We start from the raw sequence: 20325 nt of genomic DNA, 5'->3' as shown, positions 1-20325 counted from the left end.
GGGCCAGAGGGATCTGCAGTTCCTGGCCAACGAGAGCTGCGGAGCCACTGCTCAGGGCAGGGACAGCACATGGAGCCTCCCTGACTGCCCCTGCACCTAGGAGCCGGACATCCTGGCTGCTGCTAGGAGCCATGAGAAGCCAAGGCAGGCAGGGAGCCTCTCTTCCTTAGCCCCACTGTGCCGCCGACTGGACTTTTAGTCAAAAACTGGTCACCTGGCAACCCTAGTCGCTTAACCGAGCGATGTTTTTTTCTGTTGTCAGCTAGGGATTCTGCTGCTTACTGCCTTGATAACCTAGTTTCCATCTCTCCGGTCTTCTTCTTGGCTATAAAAAATCTTTATATTTGAATTATCCAGCTCTTTCTTGGACAAAATCCACAGATCCTGAATCACTGTGGTTGACTTCATCCACGCTGCTGTGAGTCAGACCAGCACAGCCACCTCCGTGTTCTGCACTGCAAAGGTTACTTTTCTAATTGGCTGAGTCAAGGTGTGTGGTTGCTGTCAGCCTTAAAATAGAGTGACTTCATATGTGCATGGGTGAAGGGAGGTCGCATCCTCCAAAACGTGCTGGGGGGAGAGTGACATGTATGGGGAGTCGTCCAACCAGGTACTTTGAAAATGGGATTTGATTTAAAAGTTAGTGTGTGTTATGGAGACACCATAACCCTCTGCTTCCCAGCCTGTTTTGTTGGAGTCCCTGACCCCCACCCCCTTTTTTTATTGTGTATTTTTTATTGTGTTGCTGTGCAGTCATGTGCTGTTATTTCTGCAGGACCTCTGGGGAGTGAATGGCGTCTGATCATGTAATTAAATATGGTCATAATGCTTATGTGCACGGAGGCAAAATGAGTTGCACTGGCCAACTTTGGCATTTCCTGCCTTTTGAGCGCTTCGAGTTGCAACCTTAATACTCTCTTGGTGTGGGGTGTGGGCGTTGTATGGGACCATACATGCCCTGTGTACCACTGGCTGTCAGATGTACCACGAGTAGTACTCATCGCCCTCAGGCAGTAAGCTGGTCATTTCACCTAAGATACAGTGTAAAGCTGCTTCTGCCAAGCCTTGGAGGAGGTGTGGTGTCTCAGCTGGGAGATCACACCCCTGTGGTGGAAAAGCCTGCACCTTGTCTGTACTGCAGCTTCCCCCAGTTGTCACCATCAGTGGAGAATTCTGGATCCGAATTTTGCCAGTGCAGCTTCAGTACATAATATTTGTTACATTTAGATGGCATGATCTTGGGGTAACTTTGTTCTATATCTGTGCAGTACTAGGCTTGCTTATGGCGCTATACATACTATATGTATAATAAATCATCTGGTGAAAACCTGTCTTGCAAATACCAAAGGGAGCCTCTTGTGTCTGCCAAGGGGACACAACCTGACTAGGAAATGTGTTGGAAAAGGAAGGCCTGATTAATGGTGCAGTGGTTTTATCTTGCACGCAGACTATCAGGGTGGATTTGATTTAAATCAAATTGATTTTAAATCCTGATTTAAATCACTAGTCAGGAAGACTTGATTTAATCCTGGATTTCTACATCAAAGTGCATTCTTGTTGGTTGTTATAACCTTAGTACATATTCTTCACAACTCAGAGATAGATGTAGGTTTCATTTTTAGAAGGTACTCACTATAAATTTTTAAGTGATTTATTTTGAAAACTTTTCAGATTAGTTTTACAGCTATATCAGAAAATGAATGATTGATTGGTTATTTCATTTACCAAAGGTAATTGAAGCAGATATTTATGAAGTCATTGGGAGGTGAACTATCTCCAATTCAACAGGTTAATCATTAATATGAGGATTTTCTTGCCATGATGTGTTAGGAAGAGAACATCACCAGACAGACATTTAAATTGTTTTATTTAACTAAAACAACGACATTATGTATTCTGGATTTTTTTCTTCAACAGCAAACTATAACATTTTAATAAAACAAGCTTGAATTTTTGAATTTAAACATTCAATTTTTTTTTATATCAGGTTTGTTTTTGTTAAAATTGTTTTTAACTAAAATAGTTAAATGAAATATTAAAAACAAAAATTAAATCGACTATATATCAGCCAGGTCAACATGAGAAACTAAAAATTTTGTACTTCTAGTAAGCCCTTATTTCCAAGGATCTCGCAGTGTGTTACAAATAAGCTTCACACGACCTTGGGGAGTAGATGTTATCCCTGTTTAATAGATGGGGCGGGTGGAGAGGGAACCAAGGCTCAGAGATTGAAGGTGGAATTTTCATTCCCGTTCAGCTTGGGCCTATCTCTGCTCCCATTGAAGCCAATGAGAAGGCTCCCTTTGTCCAAGGCTGCAGAGTCAAGAATAGAATGTAGGGGTCCCAGTTACCAGAACTGGGTACTACTACTAGACTACTGTGAAGTCAAACTGTCTTGAAGACAGTGAGCCTCTTCACCATTATACTAACCCACCTGTGTTGCTCCACTGATGCAAAGGAGCTGTAAAGCTGGGGGATGTTATCAGCTGGGAATTCCACCTGCGCAGAGAGCATGGCTGCAGCATCTCTTCATTCCAGTTACTAAAATTGCCCCTTGGGGCCACTGCCAGGAATAAATCAGAGCAGACTTGGGGCTGCTCTAAATGTACACTGGAAGCGAAGCCACCTTTACCCCTAGCTCTCTTGGGACAGACCTTGCACCAAGTACAGCATGACAGAATCCAATTTGTATTCAAAAAAATCTGAGGACGACCCTAAAATAAATCAAACTTTATTACCTTCTCCTAGGAAAAGTGGGTGAGCGGGAGCTAGTTATGAAAGTGGCCCTGTGGACCGAAGAGCTACATTTCAAAACTCTCTCAGGGATTGCCAGCCCGTATGCTGGCTCCGAACATGGATGCTGCAGTGGGGCGTGGCTGTTCTCTGAAATGAAGGGTTGTGACTGAGTGTGTTTTCTATAAACACTTCCAGTTTGGAGTTACAGAGCTGTCAGATGAGGTTGACTCTTTAACGTAATTGGTTTGATATTTAAACACTTCCCTTTCTCTAAGGATTCATACCATTTTACTTTGTGAGTTCCTGGATGCATTAAACTATCTCAGCTTGGCCTATGATTCTCCAGCAAATATGGTAAAAACAAGATAATCGAGATAAAAAGCACTAGCTACACCCTTCTCTACATATTTTCAGTCCAGTAATGCCTGTTACTGACATCCAAGTATCGTTTACCATTGCCTATGGGAACCTGTAAACGTGCATCAGACATTTAAACTGTCTGTCCACTACACTCTGTGAGGGAGTGATGGAGGATGGGTTAGGGAAGTATTTGCCAGTTGCCTGTAACACTTTGTACTGTTTAACAGGGAAGCAGTAGATTCTATAGCATAGTGCATTGCATGTAGTAGCGCTGTGTGTGTGGCTTAAACTTCAGTTCCAATCAGAAGAGAATGTAGCTAATACAGAGCCAACGCCAGCTCCAGCTTCTTTGCCACCCCAAGCAGCGAAAACAAAATAAAGCAAAAAACGGTTGAGCTCACCAAAGTGCCGCCGAAGAAGAAGAGATTGCGAGAAGGACCCGCTGCTGAAGACCTGGACGTGCCGCCCCAAAACTGGATGGAGTGCTGCCCCTTTCTATTGGCCGCCCCAGGCACCTGCTTCCTCTGCTGGTGCCTGGAGCTGGCCCTGTGCAGAGCATATGTGCTGTGCCTTTGGAGCTCTTGGCTATGAGCAGAGCATTATGTGCAGAGAACAGACTTGGGAAAGGCTGAGACTGTGGGTTTGTGATAAGTATATTGAATAGACCTTGCACAGCCTGTAATATCAGATGGGTAAGTGCATCATAGCAAGACCAATTAAGGTAACATGAGAGGTGGGCTGCAATTTATAGTTAAGAAGTAACAAAGCCAGTTCCTCATGAATGCAAGGAATGTTTTTATTTGACATTTCTTCACTCTGTTTTCTTGTGAAGATTCCTTTCCAGGTGGGGATTTTAATTGGGGACTTCCAGATCCTAAAGCAGGTATGCTACCTTTTGAGCTGAAAAATGATCCAACATCCTCTTTTAATTGTCTGACCACTAAAAGGAAGAGACTGCTAGAACTAGAACCAAAATCAGTCTTTCAGTGTATTACTGTGTGCTCATGAATGACCTGTTCTTACCATCCATGGTACCCCCAGGCAGCAGCTAGTTGCTTGGAGCCTGCCTGTAAAAACAGGCCACCTAAATCATAGAATCATAGACTTTAAGGTCAGAAGGGATCATTATGATCCTCTAGTCTGACCTCCTGCACAATGCAGGCCACAGAATCTCACCCAATCACTCCTGTAACAAACTTGTGTCTGAGCGATTGAAGTCCTCAAATCATGGTTTAAAGACTTCAAGGTGCATAGAATCTTCCAGCAAGTGACCCGTGCCCCACGTTGCAAAGGAAGGTGAAAACCCTCCAGGGCTTCTGCCAATCTGTCCTGGAAGAAAATTCCTTCCTGACCCCAAATATGGTGATCAGCTAAACCCTGAGCATGTGGACAAGACTCACCAGCCAGACACCCAGGAACGAATTCTCTGTAGTAACTCAGATCCCACCCCATCTAACATCCTGTCACAGACCATTGGGTATATTTACCGCTAGTAATCAAAGACGAATTAATTACCAAAATTAGGCTATCCCATTATACCATCCTCTCTATAAACGTATCAAGCTTAATCTTGAAGCCAGATATGTCTTTTGCCCCCACTGCTCCCCTTGGAAGGCACATAGCACAAAACAGGCCAGAGTGCTGCAGTTGGGCATGGAACTGCTCAAACCTTGGACTCGTGTGTAACTTACATGGCTGCTCTTGACAACTGGGTCCTGAGCTATGTGTGTCCACCCTTACTGTTATGTGAGAAGGTGAAAATCTTAAATTAGGTAGAAAAAGTTACAGAAACTAAGTTACTAAGCACCGATCACTATTTTCATAGAATTTAATCTCCCCTCCCTTCCTTCTCCTGCTGTAGGCAACCTGGTTTTCTTGTGAAAATGAGTCTTTTGCCTGCATGTGACAGAGCAAATCTTTTTTGGTCCAGTCTGAAACCTCCATCTGTATTTAATTTTTTGTCTAATTAAAAATCATTTTGATTTGATGGGAAAGTTTTGCTACCAAACACGTACCAGCTTATTGCAAGACAGGAATTTTCATTTAATTAAGCAAGCACTGAAAAAAACACCCTTGTAATAAAAGTGCCGTGATCGCTGATGCTGCGATAACATTAAAGCTATTTCAGATACTTAGAGTGACTTAGTAGTGAAAAATTAATTGCAGACAATATTCTTATGGCAGGGTGACTGACTTTTACTCCTCTGTAAAATCTCTTGATATACTCACTGTTTAATGCGGACATGAGAGAGAGTTATAATTTATAGTAATTTAATTGGGTTGATGGATTTGTGCCTGGTTCAGTCTTGGTACTATGTGATATTCTAACAGCTCAGCTTTGGTAGGCTGGGTACTGTCCCAGGAGATGAATAGGGAAGAGAGGTGAGCTGTGGAGCTAGCATTAGGAAGATGGGTGAAGGAGTGAGGAGTTTTGGAGGGACCTGTCAGGTCTCAGACAGGGACAGTCCAGTTCATGACTAACTGGCTTTATTAGCTCCCTAAATACTTAGCTGCAACATGCCCTGCACCTGTACCTTAATTACACTTGCTTTGATGCACATTACTCGCACACTGCATCAGGCTAGACTTTCAAGAATCTCAGCAGCCACGGGCTTGGCCAGACTTTCAAGAGAGCCCAGCACATTGAGTACTGAGCTCCCCTGAAAATTGGGTGATACGTGCCACAGAGGAAGCTGCTAGTTACTGAGCTCTTTGGAAACTCTGTTTCTCTCTGCTGCAGTGTGGGTGTTGGTCACAAATGCAGCATGCCCGTGAAACAGTGCAGGAGAAAAACATTAAAGGTTGTGAGGTGATCCGAGACCATGGGCAATGAGGGGCAGGTAAGCACCATAAACAGAGAGGTAATTCAGTTTTTGTGTCATCGTTTGTATTCGACTTGTGTGTAGTGGGTTTCCCAGCCAAACCCAGGATTTCATTGTGCTCTGTCCTGTACAAACACATGTCTTCTTTATACCCGAGTATATGTGGTGTATGTACAGGACTGTAATGTCCATGCAGAAATATGAGAGTCCCAACACTGTCCTGTTGCTTAGGGGGTTTCCTGTCTTCCTCAGAGCAAATTGGAGCATTGGCAGATCAGCACATAGTCCATGTTGCCTGCGGGGAGTCTCACAGTTTGGCACTAAGTGAGCGTGGCCAGCTCTTTGCCTGGGGCGCAGGTAGTGATGGACAGCTTGGGATCACGACTAGAGAAGATTCTGTGGCAGTGCCAAGGTAAAGTTTACAGGAACCAAATGCTAAAGTTTTCACATGCAATGTATAAAGTTAGATCTTCTAGTTCTTCTTCCTGGGCCTGTGTGAGTCTTTTCATTAACTTCAGTGGGCCCTCCTTGTGTTAAGAGTAACAGAGGCAGGACTTTTCTCCCCATCCCTATTCTGCTTATCAAGTCATCAAGGCCCTTTGGTTTTGTTTTTTACTAGAAAAAATCTCACGTTTTACAAAAGCTATTTGGTTTTCACTGATTTCTTCCCTTCTCTTCTCCTCCCACCCTCAGCCCCGCCCCAAATGAATATTGGACCACTCAGGTACCTGAAAATATGGATTAAGTTAAGAAAATCCAATCCATTACATTATTTATGTTAATTATGGTTTAGTCTAAGTGTAAATGCAAGACTGTCAAAGTGAGGCAATGTAGTGGAAGATACACATGCACCCAGTTGCTTTCTCCAGTAGGAGAGATAGTGACTCAGTAACGTGGGATACCCTGGTTACCGAGTCACCATCTCTCCTTCTGGGTATTCCTACTTTCTCTATTGCCTTTTTTTCTGTCCTCTCATCCTTCCCTAGTAACCCTGATTTTGACCCTGAAAACAGAAGTTAATTTTTTGCACTGATTTTTCACTTTTAATTTTTTGTAATATACACCAATCAATTTCTGAGAAATTTTAAACAAAATAAAAACTACAAGCGAAGGACCTTGCAAGTCATTTGTCCCTTTTGGTTCAGAGATGAGTTTTTGTTAAATTCTGCTGCACAATTCGATGCATTATTCTATGCTATCACAGACGAAATGGAACTTGCACTCTGGTTTCTCAGGAGGAAAAATGGGGCGTAAATTAGCAGATACTTTTTTTTCTGATGCTATAATATTTTAGAACTTTGTATGAGGCACGGGTGAGGAGTTGGGATGCAATGAAAATGCTGATTGGCACCCAACCACCCTTTTACTCCCTAAAAATTCTTGTGCTATGGGATCTGTCTTTCAAGACTAGAGAACTAAACTTAGATGTTTGAAGGAGCACTGTGATTTTGAAAACCTCATGCAACGTTGCCTAGTCACTCATTTTACTTAGTTGAGTTTATGGCACATCACAGTTCAATAAGGAACTATGAAACTGCCCATATCAGCACTGTAGTTAATATTACTCAGAAATCTTTAGATAGTGCTGACATTTTTTATATTTGTTTAATCTGATTGGTTCCTATCATTTCAAAGTGCTGAAAGTTTTAAAAAGCATAATAAGCTTAGTATCATCTGAAAAATGATGAAAAGCATCACCTTAATCCAGCTACCTCGTCCCTGTACCTGTTGAGTCAGAACGCCTTACTTTAGGGGGCAGATATATGCTTTCTCTGTTACTTGTTCCTGTTAGCCTGGCAGAGCCAATACAGAGATGGAAGAGGAACCTTGAAAGCTCTTCTAGGTTGTGCATCATGAGCAAAACTGTTAACGAAGTTCCAGTTTCAGAATCTTGATGATGCATGATCTGAAGGAATCCAGCTTGGCTCGCAGATGTCAGGTTGACTCTACGGTACTGGCTGCTAGGAAAACATCTCTTGTGAATTGAGCAGAGTTATACAAAAATCATTGAAGCAAAAATGGAAACCCCCACAGTGCCATTTTCTGAGTGTTTCAAAGAAATAACTCCATCTTATGAGCCTTATGCCATTCTCCATGCAAGATCTTAAGCTAGTAAACAGAAAGAAACTGCACATCCCACCCACTGACACTGGCAAACACCAGTTGCTTGACAGAGGCTAGCACTATAGACACTGCGAACCAGCTGTTCTAAGTAAGGCTACGTCTAGACTACTCGCCGTATCGGCGGGTTAAAATCGATTGCTCGGGGATCGATATATCGCGTCTCATCTAGACGCGATATATCGATCCCTGAGCACGCTTATATCGATTCCGGAACTCCACCAACCCCAACGGAGTTGCGGAATCGACAGGGGGAGCCGCAGACATAGATCCCGTGCGGTGAGGACAGGTGAGTAATCCGATCTTAGATATTCGACTTCAGCTACGTTATTCACGTAGCTGAAGTTGCGCATCTAAGATCGATTTCCCCCCGTAGTGTAGACCAGCCCTAATTTACAAATGATAGAGCTCAGCTGTACTGAAAAAGTTTGCTTGGCTCTATTAAAGCTAGTTGAAGTCTGTGGTGTTACTCTACTGTCCAGGGGTGTTTTTAGCCACTCCACTGCTTTGTATCCCAAATGGGTGTAACTGTAATCTCCTCAAAATTAGAACTATATATCGCTGTAGGGGAAACACATGTTGCAGGGAAAATATTGGTTTTGGGTTAGAATGACCACGTGCGCTGGCAAGATGTGATGGACTTTAATAATAGAATAAAAGAATATCAGAGTTGGAAGGGACCTCAGGAGGTCATCTAGTCCAACCCCCTGCTCAAAGCAGGACCAATCCCCAACTAAATCATCCCAACCAGGGCTTTGTCAAGCCGAGCCTTAAAAACCTCGAGGGAAGGAGATTCCACCACCTCCCTAGGTAACCCACTTCAGTGCTTCACCACCCTCCTAGTGAAAAAGTTTTTCCTAATAGCCAATCTAAACCTCCCCCTCTGTATCTTGAGACCATTATTCCTTGTTCTGTCTAACAGTAGTGTGTGTGTGTGTGTGTGTGTGTGTGTGGTTACTTTTTAAAATAACCTTTCCTCTTTAGGTTAATAAAGAAACTGAACCAACAGACGATACTGCAGGTTTCCTGTGGCAATTGGCATTGCCTCGCTCTCGCAGCAGGTACTGTCACATTCAGTCTATGTTGTTAATGACATATTATTTGTGTTGTGGTCATGCTTAGAGGCCAGGGCCCCACAGCGTTATGCTCCGTGTGCTCACATAACACAGAGACAGCGCTGTGCAAGGAGCTTTCAATCAACTACAGAAAACCGCTGGAGACCACAAGCGGGTGGAGGGAGCCCAAGGACATGAGGAGAGAATTCTGGTCAGAAAGAAAAGTGATGGTCTCAGTACACCAGGTGCCTAACCATTATAGGGCAGCTGGAATTTTTTTTAAGTCTTTCAGTCTCTGTGTTTAAAAAAAAAAAAAAGGAGCGGGGGGCATGATCACAGTCATTGTGACATTGAGAAAAGCATTCCTGGGTGCTTCTCTTCAGCATGCAGAACAGGTGCCTTTTTCTATTTAGCGGTGTGTAAGCCATAATAGTTTTCCGCTGTCTGTTTTACCATAATATCTGCTGAATCTCCTAATTCAGTCACACACTTTATTTATTATTTTACCTGGTAGCTCCATAGTGCACATTTTTGTAGCCAGTAGAGTCTTCGTCACCACTCCTGCCTTCAGTAGCACTGAAGCCCAAAGCACTGTTTCTTATTCAGGCTTATCAGATTTGTTTCGATGTTGGGCAGATTTTACTTACTAACTTCAGTTGTCCGTCTTCATTTCAGACGGCCAGTTCTTCACATGGGGACAGAACAACTATGGCCAGCTGGGCCTGGGTAAAGAATGCCCCTCTCAAACCAGCCCGCAGCGCATCACATCTCTCGATGGGATCCCCTTGGCTCAGATTGCTGCCGGCGGAGCTCACAGCTTTGCCCTGTCTCTCTCCGGAGCTGTGTTTGGCTGGGGGAGGAACAACTCAGGACAGCTGGGCTTAAGTGACGAGCAAGGTATTGGAACACTTACCAACGAAGGATGAGCTGATTGCTGAGGGTGGCTTTGCTTTTTGTAATAATCCATCATTCTACCAAATGGCTTATAGGAGAGAGCACGGAAACGTGATTCCTCCCGAAGGGTCCGTGAGCCTTTTATACCATCAATGGAAGGAAACTCTCTGCAGATGTAAATAAGAATTAGCAAGGTCAAAAAGAGAGTGGCCAAACATTTCTGGGTGCCTGTATTTTGACACCTAAATCAGTGGTCTGATTGTTTTTGCAGCGGCACTGAGCATATGTAAATCCTGTGGAAGTCAGTGGGCTCCACGGAGGAGCCGAGATCCACCCATGTGGAACAGCCTGCAGGATCAGGGCCCTAGGTTGGTTGAAGCTAGCAGAAAGCAGGTATACAATCTACAATGATTAGCAATAGACATTATCACAGTCTTGTAAAACTGTTTATTGGTAGCATGTGGGCAATGACTTTTTTTTCCCCCCTGACAGCTATGCTAGCCAAAGCTGCTTGTAGCCTGGTCTCCAAACAGTCTGCAGCATGGATTTAGAATAAGTTTCAGAAAAGCAAATGTCATGTCCATCCTGGCCTCAGACACCTTGGTATTGTTGTTAACACATTTTCAATATGGTGTATAGATCAGAGGGGTTTTTCTGCGGGTGGCTTTAAATACATGTTTTAACTACTAGGTAGGCTATTGATTGTGCAATGCAGGTAAGTTAACGATGATTCTGTTTTGCCGTGTATGTAAGTGTGTGTATATACAGTACATACAGCCTTTTGTAATATGCTGCATTTTCATAATGTAGATTGCAAAATATTATCTATGCATACAGGGCCGGCGCTACCATTTAGGCAGCCTAGGCAATCGCCTAGGGCACCAGAATAATTGGTGGGCGTCATTTTGCCGGAGGGGGTGGCAAGCAGCTCTGGTGGAGCTGCCGCAGTGGTGCCTGTGGAGGGTCTGCTGGTCCGTGGCTCCGGTGGAGCTGCCGCAGTCGTGCCTGCAGACGGTCGGCTCCTCGCACGGCTCCGGTGGACCTCCCGCAGGCATGACTGCGGCAGCTCCACCGGAGACGCGGAGCACCGGACTGTCCACAGGCACCACTGTGGTAGCTCCACCGGAGCTGCGGGGCCAGCGCCCTGGGTGGCGAAATTCCCGTCCGCCTAGGGCACTCAAACCCCTAGCGCCAGTCCTGTATGCATAATACTTATATATATTGCAAAATAAAGCCATGAAGTTGCTCCACATTTCACATACATGTAAGTAGATGTTGCAGCTTTTAGCAGCTCACCTAACTAATACAAGCATGTATTTTGAAATTACGCAGAAAATGCACAAAGAATGTTGAAGGTATGACTTTAACCTACACAATGCCATAGATGAGCAGTCTCATCAGCGCTGGGGAATTCCTGCAGTGTCTCGGCAGGTCAATCCTCCATTCCATATTATTATTTATTAGCATTGTGGTAGCTACTCATGGAGGTTAAGTCCATTAATGGCTATTAGTCAGGATGGGTAAGGAATTGTGTCCCTAGCCTCTGTTTGTCAGAGGATGGAGATGGATGGCAGGAGAGAGATCACTTGATCATTACCTGTTAGGTTCACTCCCTCTGGGGCACCTGGCATTGGCCACTGTCAGTAGACAGGATACTGGGCTGGATGGACCTTTGATATGACCCAGTACGGCTGTTCTTGTTCCTAGGAACTCCATGGAGCAGGGTTCCTAGAGCATTCCATTGTGCTAAAAGATAGTCCCTGTCCCAGAGCTTGCCTTCTGTAGCTATTAAGTTTCTCTCTTTCTCTCTCAACAATAGTGGTGTGTGATTAATGCTCTATGGTATCTCTTTTATTTTTGTTCTTTTGAGGAATGGCAGAACACATTTTTAAAAGGTGGGGGGGGCATTTCATGTGTGTTTTTTTTAATAAGATCTAAAATTTTTCTCTCATGTAAGTGACTCATCTAAGAATTATCCATTGTGAATTATTCTTAATAAACATTAACAGCATGGTCGATAGGCATTTGCGAGTGTTTCACAGCACTAGGGTATTTAACTGATGTAATGTTTCGTCTCTCTGTAACAATCCATAGAAGTGTCGTGACCAGCAACATGTCTTAAGCCTTGCATCAGAATGGTGGCCATAGGATAAACAGACAAAGCATTGTGGTTCTGTTATAATTCAAACAGAAAAAAAATCTATAGAACGGCACAGGTCTCCCCTCTCCACAGGCTAAAGATTTCAAAAATAGGTGCCTAAAGTTAAGCTATAAATAGGTGATCTGATTTTCAAGAGTGAAGGATATGAAGCTGCTCCCATTGAAGTCAAACAGCTACTGGACATTCATCTTTCCTTTAAATGCTTAGATATGGCCATCAGTAGCACATGTAACATTGTTCTGTGTGTTTGTTACAGAGGAGACAGACTTCTAGGTATTGTCTACAAAAAATGCCAAGGGATACTTGGAGTATGGGGTTGCCTCTTTGACCATCTTGGCTAATAGCCATTAATGGACCTCTCCTCCATGAACTTACCTAATTATTTTTTGAACCTGGTTATCTTTTTGGCCTTCACAACATCACCTGGCAATGCATTCCACAGGTTAACTGTGTGTTGTGTGAAGTACTTATTCCTTTTCTTTGTTTTAAATCTGCTGCCTGTTAATTTCATCAGGTGATCTCTAGTTCTTGTGCGGTGTAAAGGGGTAACTGTCATTTACTTTCTTCATACCATTTATGGTTTTATAGACCTCTATCATATACCACCTTAATCGTCTTTTATCTAAGTAGAACGATCCAAGTCTTTTTCATCTCTCTTCATATGGAAGCTGTTCCATACCCTTATTCGTTGTTGTTGCCCTTCTCTAAACCTTTTCCAGTTCTAAAATACCTGTTTTGAGATGAGGTGACCAGAATTACATGCTGTTGCTGGAGTGGTTCGGGGCCAGCCGCACCGGCCGCTGCTTAGGCAGCCCTGGGCAGCTAGCCAGCCCCAGGGACTGCATGAGCAGCAGCTGGTGCGGCTGACCCGGGGACCACCTGAGCAGCAGTCTCCGGGTGGCTTGTGAAGCCACTACTAGCAGCGGTCCCCAAGCAGCCAATGTAGCCGCTTCCCCAGGCGGCCCGGTGCAGTCGCTGCCGGCAGCCCCTGGTGGCAGTGCCCAGGTGGCTGGTGCAGCTGTTGCCGGCAGCCCCCGGCAGTGGTCCCCAAGCAGACAGGGTAGCCGCTTCCCCAGATGGCCCCCGGCAGAGGTGCCCAGGTGGGCGGTGCAGCCGCTGCCAGCGGCCCCCAGCAACAGGTGCCACAACTGGCCCCAGCCTCCCCAAGCAGGAGCCTCCCAGGGTGACCTCTCCATCAAGCAGAGATTCCAGCTCCCCCGGCTTCCTCCCCAACAGCAGCCCCTCCAGATGCCAGCTCCCCAGCAGCGAACCCCTTAAGATTTAGTCAGGGGTATTTTTAGTAAAAGTCATGGACAGGTCACAGGCCCGTGAATTTTCGTGTATTGCCCGTGACCTGTTCATGACTTTTACTAAAAATACCCATGACTAAATCTTAGCCTTACCTATTGATTATCCTCATTCCACCAAATTTCTGGGATGCTAGTCATGTCAATATCCTCATTTAAAGCCAGGCACTCTAGTTTACCCTCTTAGTATTTAGACTTCTAGTAACCATCTTGAATGCACAAAGATTAAAACCAGAGCCACTATCCAATAAAACAAGCAACAATGTATTGGTAGATGGGAAATTGTTACATGTGAAAATGCATCCTAAAAAAATTCCATTGATCACATTTGAACTGGTTTCAGGTACTCTGGTCATCCCAGTAGATACCTTTCATTTTATCCTTTCACCTTTGTAGGATAATCTCTCCATGTGAGTCATTTCTTTGTGGCTCCCTGAGGGTCATCTTTGTCCAGCATGTTTTCAGATGACAGATCTCAAAGGAACCTCTTCTTCTCCAGCTAGAGTTGGGCTGAAATACTCTCTGTCTAACTTTCTACCCCTGCCAGTTTGAACACAAAAGAATCCTTGAGTGTGACTTTGCAAGTTTTTCTTGTGTCCCCTGCAGTGTTATCTTTGAGAATGTCCCAGGTCTGCAGAACTTAACTCTGTCATTGTCTTCTGGCAATATGTTACCTAGCTGCTTATCTGCTTACTATGGCTGGATCCCCCTGTGGCTCCAGTTAGGGCTCTTAAACTTTGGAGATGGGAAATGCTATTTAAACACTTAAGAGTCTGATTTTTTTCAGTTGCTAAGCACCTGCAGCTTCTGCTGATGTTGGAGTTGTGGGTGCTCATCGCCTCTGAAAATCAGGCTGGGAGAGTTTTTCAAGTACTTCAGCATCTTATCGATGAATTGCCTCCTTTGCTCCCATTGTCTCTAATGCAGACCGAGAGTCCCCTTGCCACGTGAAGCTCTTACGGACTCAGAAAGTCGTCTATATCAGCTGTGGAGAAGAACATACAGCAGTTCTGACAAAGGTAAAGGCACCAATCAATCAGGAATTCCTTACTAGCTTCTTACTTACTTACTGGGTTTGCTTAGTTTACTTTCTGGGTGATATCAGGAAAGAACCGTGTGGCTTTTCACACCTCTTTTCTCTCTCCTGGCCCCAGCATGATTGTCTTTAAGTACGAAATCTTGTTTTACTTTACTCTAAGATTAACCACCAAACCATGCTCCCTCTACTCTTCTGTAGTGGAGCCATTAACGTTTGTTGGTTTGGATTTGGATTGAATTATTTTTCATATTCACACCCACCCACTGTACCTTGGCAAGACATCAAAAACACAGTGCATAACAATGAAATCCAAACCTTAGCAAAACAGTGGCAGAGCCCATAAAAAACCAGCAGCTCATCAGAAAATAGCAGATCCTTCCGCCTCCAGTCTCCTCAAAGGTCCACCCAAACAGGTGGACTTTGCCTCATGCCCTGAAAGTTAAAGTGGAGCTGCCATCCACCAGCCAGGACAGGGAGTGGACTCCAAAGTTATGGGGCACCAAAGATGCTGATCCAGGAGTAGGGGAAGCTGTCTTAGTCATTTGTGCTATTTGACCATCTGAAAGCAGCTGGGATTGTTAACAGAAGGTGAAGGAGCAGCGCATGTGGCATAGAAGTACCTGGAGAGAGTTCCAGCAGTTGAGTTGACCATTTTAGTTTTTATAAATGCTTCCCTGGACATTGCACTGTCAGGAATTGTGAAAGCTGCCTTTTCATATACCTTCATATCTAGTTCTGTCTCTCTTTAAGCTGGGGAACGGTTGGGAAACAAGACAGGGAGATCTGTTACCAGGAAATGGCTCACTAAATGGTGCATGGGCTGTCTAATTTTCTAACAGAGTGGAGGCATGTTCACGTTTGGTGCTGGTTCCTGCGGGCAGCTTGGCCACGATTCCATGAATGATGAGGTTAACCCCCGGAGGGTTCTGGAGCTAATGGGCAGTGAAGTGTCCCAGATCGCTTGTGGCAGGTGAGTGACTGAGTGGAATGAACGACTCCCATCTTGTGGAGGATAGCCCTTTTATTTTTTCAGGTGCAAATGAAGGGGTTAGATACCTATCTGCCTTGTAGATCACACTTACTGGTCACTAGGTTATAGCCTCTTGTATGTCTGAATTTTAATGTTCTCTGTAAATGAGATTGGTTCTGATTTGGGCTGTTAATCATGCTATGGCCTGGTGCTGTGTAAGATCTCCCTATACAAAAACAGCCCAACTGGATCCTAAAGAGTTATTACCATTATACAAGGCACTGGTGAGGCCTCCTGTGGAATACTGTGTGGAACCCTGGTCTTCCATGTTTAAGAAAGAGGAATTCAAACTGGAACTGGTGCAGAGAAGGGCTACTAGGATGATAGAAGAACCTCTCTTATGAGAGGAGACTTAAGGAGGTTGGCTTGTTTAGCCTAAAAAACTGAGGCTGAGGGGAGGTATGATTGCAGTCTGTAAAAACATCAGGGGGGTAAACACCAGAAAGATAGAGGAGTTATTTAAGGGCTAATATTGGGAAAAGAACAAATGGATATAAACTGGCCATCAGTATGTTTAGGCTTGACTTTAGATGAAGGTTTCTAGCCATCAGAAGAGTGAAGGTCTGGAACAGCCTTCCAAGGGGAGCAGTGGAGGCAGAAAACCTAACTGGCTTTAAGACTGAGCTTGATGAGTTTATGGAAGGGATGGTGAAATGAAATCGCCTACAATAGCATATGACCCATCCGCCAATGGCCAGAGAAGGGGAGAGCTCTGAGTTACTACAGAGAATTCTTTCCCAGGTGTTTGGCTGGTGGGTCTTGCCCACATGCTCAGGATTTAACTGATCACCATATTTGGGGTCAGGAAGAAATGTTTGATAGGTCAGATTGGCAGAGACCTTGTGGTTTTTCACCTTCCACTGCAGGCGGGGCCCACAGGTCACTTGCTGGTTTGAACCAGAATTCATGGTGGATTCTCTGTAACTTGAAGTCTTTAAGTCAAGATTTGAGGACTCAAGTAACTCAGCCAGAGGTTATGGCCCTGCTGAGGAGTGGGTTAGTGAGGTTGGTTGGCCTGCAATGTGCAGGTCAGACTAGATGATCATGATGGTCCAATCTGGCCTGAAAGTCGGAGTCTCTAGCTGCACTCTCCTCACCCTAGTTATTTCCAGCCTTGCTCAGAGAAAGAAAGTAAGTTACTAAAGATACATTCTGTAGTAGCCTTGTGATGTGGCAGACCTTTGCCAATGACTAGGCCAACACCAGCAAACTCATTACATTTGAGGAATGAACCCAGGTGTGTTTAGGAGAAAGGTTGAGTGTGTTTTCACACTGTGCTGTGCATAGGGCTCCAGTTGTGTCCCCCCGTCTTAGGTGTCCACATTTCTCACATTAGCGTAGGGAATTCTGTCGCACTTTAGCATGGCTGAATGCTCCTGTTTTGTTGCAAATCAGCAATCTGCTATTGATGTAAATGGAGCTGTGCTGATTTACTCCAGCTGAGGTGCTGGCCCATAGTTTTCATGGCTAGTTTTTAGTCTGCTTTCAAAAAAAATATTATTTAAACTTGGCACAAACATTGCAACTGTCTTCATTGCAGACAGCACACTCTAGCCCTTGTGCCTTCTTCAGGACTGATCTATGCATTCGGCTGCGGAACAAAAGGCCAGCTGGGAACTGGACACATATGCAACGTTAAATGCCCATCTCCAGTGAAAGGTCACTGGGTGGCTCACAATGGGCAGCTCGCAGGTAGAGCTGGTAAGTGTTCTGTTTGTGTGTGTGATGCGGAGTAGCATTGCAAAGAGACAAGCGCAGGCTGAAATGAGCTAAAGACGTTTTGCATTTGATTAAGGGTATGTCTACACTTGCAGAGTTTTTGCGCTGTAAGTTTCACTGGTGATAGGGAACCGGGTGAAAGTAAAGTGCTGGTTTACGTACTCGCTTAATTCCTCAGGTGTCAGAGAGTGTTTACACCATCGCAGATGAGAATAGCTATCCCACAGTGCAGCTCTGTTGATAAGTCTTGTGGGAAGGGAGTGAGTGGAAGTCATTCTAGTCCCTGTTCAGTGTCCCTCTGTAACAATGAGATCTATATATGGCGATATACCTAATCTCATAGACCTGGAAGGGACCCTGAAAGGTCATCGAGTCCTACCTTCACTAGCAGGACCAAGTACTGATTTTGACCCAGATCCCTAAGTGGCCCCCTTAAGGATTGAACTCACAACCCTGGGTTTAGCAGGCCAATACTCAAACCACAGAGCTATCCCTCCCACCTATGCTGCACTGCTTCATAGGGTGACCATACAGCAAGTATGAAAAATCAAGACGGGGCTAGAGGGTAATAGGCACCTATATAACACTAAACCCCAAATATTGGGACTGTCCCTATAAAATCGGAACATCTGGTCACCCTACTGCTTCATGTCCCAGCAGCTCCATTACTTCTTTGTTTCTTTCGTGGCATTTTTTGAAAAACCCACTGCTATCTGGCTGCTTTCCCCGCCACATCTGCAAGCAAAGGCAAAGGGAGTTTCAAACTTCCTGTGGCTTATAGGGGGAGGGGCAGAGTCCATTTACCTGGCGTCAGAGCAGCAGAGATGCTGGCCAGAATGATTGGACCTGTGGGGTATTTCCTGGAGGCCAAAAGGTGTTCACACTGGTAGAACGTGTCTTCACTTTCACAACAGCACAAAAAGAACGTGGGAAGAGCTGTATGCCTCTCATGAAGGTGTTTTCTCACTGTGCTGTGCATAGGGCTCCAGTTGTGTCCCATCTGTCTTCGGTATCCACATTCCTCACATTAGCATAGGAAATTCTGTCGCACTTTAGCATGGCTGTTTTGGTGCAAAAAGTCATTAACTGCTCCCACGGCTTTAGCGCAAAAAAGGGACATTTTGCACTGTAAATAGGCATAGCCTTAGAATGAAACTGCAAACAACAAAACCACATAACTGGGAGGACCCTGGGAATTAATTTATGCCTTTCTCATCTTCTGCATGGCAGTGCTGAGCCTTCGACTGTGCCACTCTGTGCCACTAGTGAAACACTGATGAGTTGTTCAGTGGCTGACTGCTGGGAAACCATTCCATCGTAATTAGGGAATGGGGACTTTTCTCTCCATAGACATCATATTGGCTTTCTCTATAACAATATTACACAATAACTGACAGCTTTTATTTTAAAATTCAAAAGTAGGTGTAATTTTAGTTGGTAAAACATGGGATGGGGATTGATCTTTATCATTGTAAAGCCTGATCCAAAGCTCACTGAGGTCAGTGGAAAGGTTCCTGTTGATTTCAATGGCCTTTGGGTCAGGGCCTGAGTTCATAAATTTGGCCAAGTGTGCTCCTCTGTTGGAACTAATCTCCTGTTCATCTGAAAGGGGTGCTGACATCCAAGTGGTCACAAATGACCTTTGAAGTCAGTTCATAACATTTGAATCTAAGTACGAGAGCAGCTGGATGTAATTTCAGATTTGATTTCTAAAAATCTAGGTATAAAAACTTTTCCCAACTAAAATGGACCCTGCCCTGTGCCATCTCAGAATACTTACAATGAAGTTTATATTCCCCTCATTGCTATCATTAAAGTAATACCGGATTTTCTTTATCCCAATTAATATTTCTGGTTTTCAGCTATTTGTATCAGGATTTTATTTAAACAGAGGCCATCAACTTGAAAATCACATTTCTGTCTGAAAAGCACCTACTAAAGCTGCAAGTAACGTGTAGGATTACAAAAACTCAAAAAATAAATTAACACAATTATATTTTTTCCTGTGTTTTAAAGCTTAATTACTGTCCATTAAAAAGCACTTTGTGTATAATCAGTTTTACTGGTTTGCCTTGTATAGTCAGTTTTTGTAAATATTAATAAGGGAGCAGAAAAAATTATTAAACATTTTTAAGGACTTTAAAAAATGAACCAAACCCTACATTTCAAGTCTCACTGTTTAAAGAGTGCTCTTCACTTGATAAATAGGAAATTCTCATAAATGTGAAAATCAGCATGACATTAGGAATATTCACAGCTATAACAAGATTTGAGACAGTAGTCACAACTTTGGCCAAGACAACTAGTTTTAAATACCAGTATCATTTTTGTCAGAATTAGACAGTTCTAGCAAACAGGGCCAAACACTTTGGAATGTGTCACTTACTCGCTGATCCTGCAAGATTCAAATGGGAGCGTTTTAACCATTGCCTTCAGTGGCAAAAGATGCAAAAATATAGGCCCTGATCCTGCAGTAGGCTCCGTGCAGGTGCTAGGGACCGTCTGACTCAAGTTGTAGGATCTGTGCCTAAGTTCCTATATAACCCCCCTTCCCTGCCCTGCCCCACCCCGATTTTGGGTTGGTCAATTGCATTTAATTGTGACTAACTGCAAACAGGTGAGGTTTGTAAAGAGTGTTTCTTGCACGTCATGGTGTTTCTTTTGTGATACGAAAGTGGAGTCTTTATGCCCCCGTCTATTTTAAAGAGCCAAGCCCTGGGCATCTGCTAACAAGGTGATGAATGCTTTCACTCCCATTGACCACAGTCGAGGGCAATATAAGTCCATAGTTGAAAGAAGTAGCAAACTTGTGTTGATTGATCTGTAGCACGATTGTATCTCTTTCTTCAATAGATGCCTTTAAATATCACATTGTTAAACATATCTTCTGTGGAGGAGACCGGACTTTTGTACTTTGCTCCAAATCTGAGGTAAGCAAAGAATGCTTTTTCTCTTCTCTACAAGAGGGTGTCTGTGTGTGTGTCTCTTCTTACTTTGCTGTTGAATTCACATAGGTAGCATCAGTTCTGAAAGGAAGCTGGGTTAGCCTGTCTGATTAGCAGCTGTGGAAACTCAAAAGAG

At 44.1% G+C, this 20325-nt stretch overlaps 1 protein-coding gene across 4 annotated transcripts in view; it reads left to right on the top strand.

The window, feature by feature from the left end:
* HERC3 (HECT and RLD domain containing E3 ubiquitin protein ligase 3) overlaps positions 1-20325 on the top strand; it is a 109657-nt gene that overhangs the window by 32260 nt on the left and 57072 nt on the right. For all 4 annotated transcript variants that reach the window (XM_030564845.1, XM_030564843.1, XM_030564842.1 and 1 more), the window contains exons 3-9: positions 6171-6330; positions 9024-9100; positions 9770-9991; positions 14384-14475; positions 15335-15465; positions 17066-17226; positions 20098-20174. In XM_030564845.1, coding sequence (XP_030420705.1) covers positions 6171-6330; positions 9024-9100; positions 9770-9991; positions 14384-14475; positions 15335-15465; positions 17066-17226; positions 20098-20174 — 920 coding nt within the window. The remainder of the gene's footprint in view (positions 1-6170; positions 6331-9023; positions 9101-9769; positions 9992-14383; positions 14476-15334; positions 15466-17065; positions 17227-20097; positions 20175-20325) is intronic.

This window comes from Gopherus evgoodei, chromosome 5 (genome assembly GCF_007399415.2).
Source record: "Gopherus evgoodei ecotype Sinaloan lineage chromosome 5, rGopEvg1_v1.p, whole genome shotgun sequence".
Classification (NCBI taxonomy): domain Eukaryota; kingdom Metazoa; phylum Chordata; order Testudines; family Testudinidae; genus Gopherus; species Gopherus evgoodei.
Note: the sequence above shows the minus strand (reverse complement) of the source record. Positions and strands in the feature narration are given on the sequence as shown.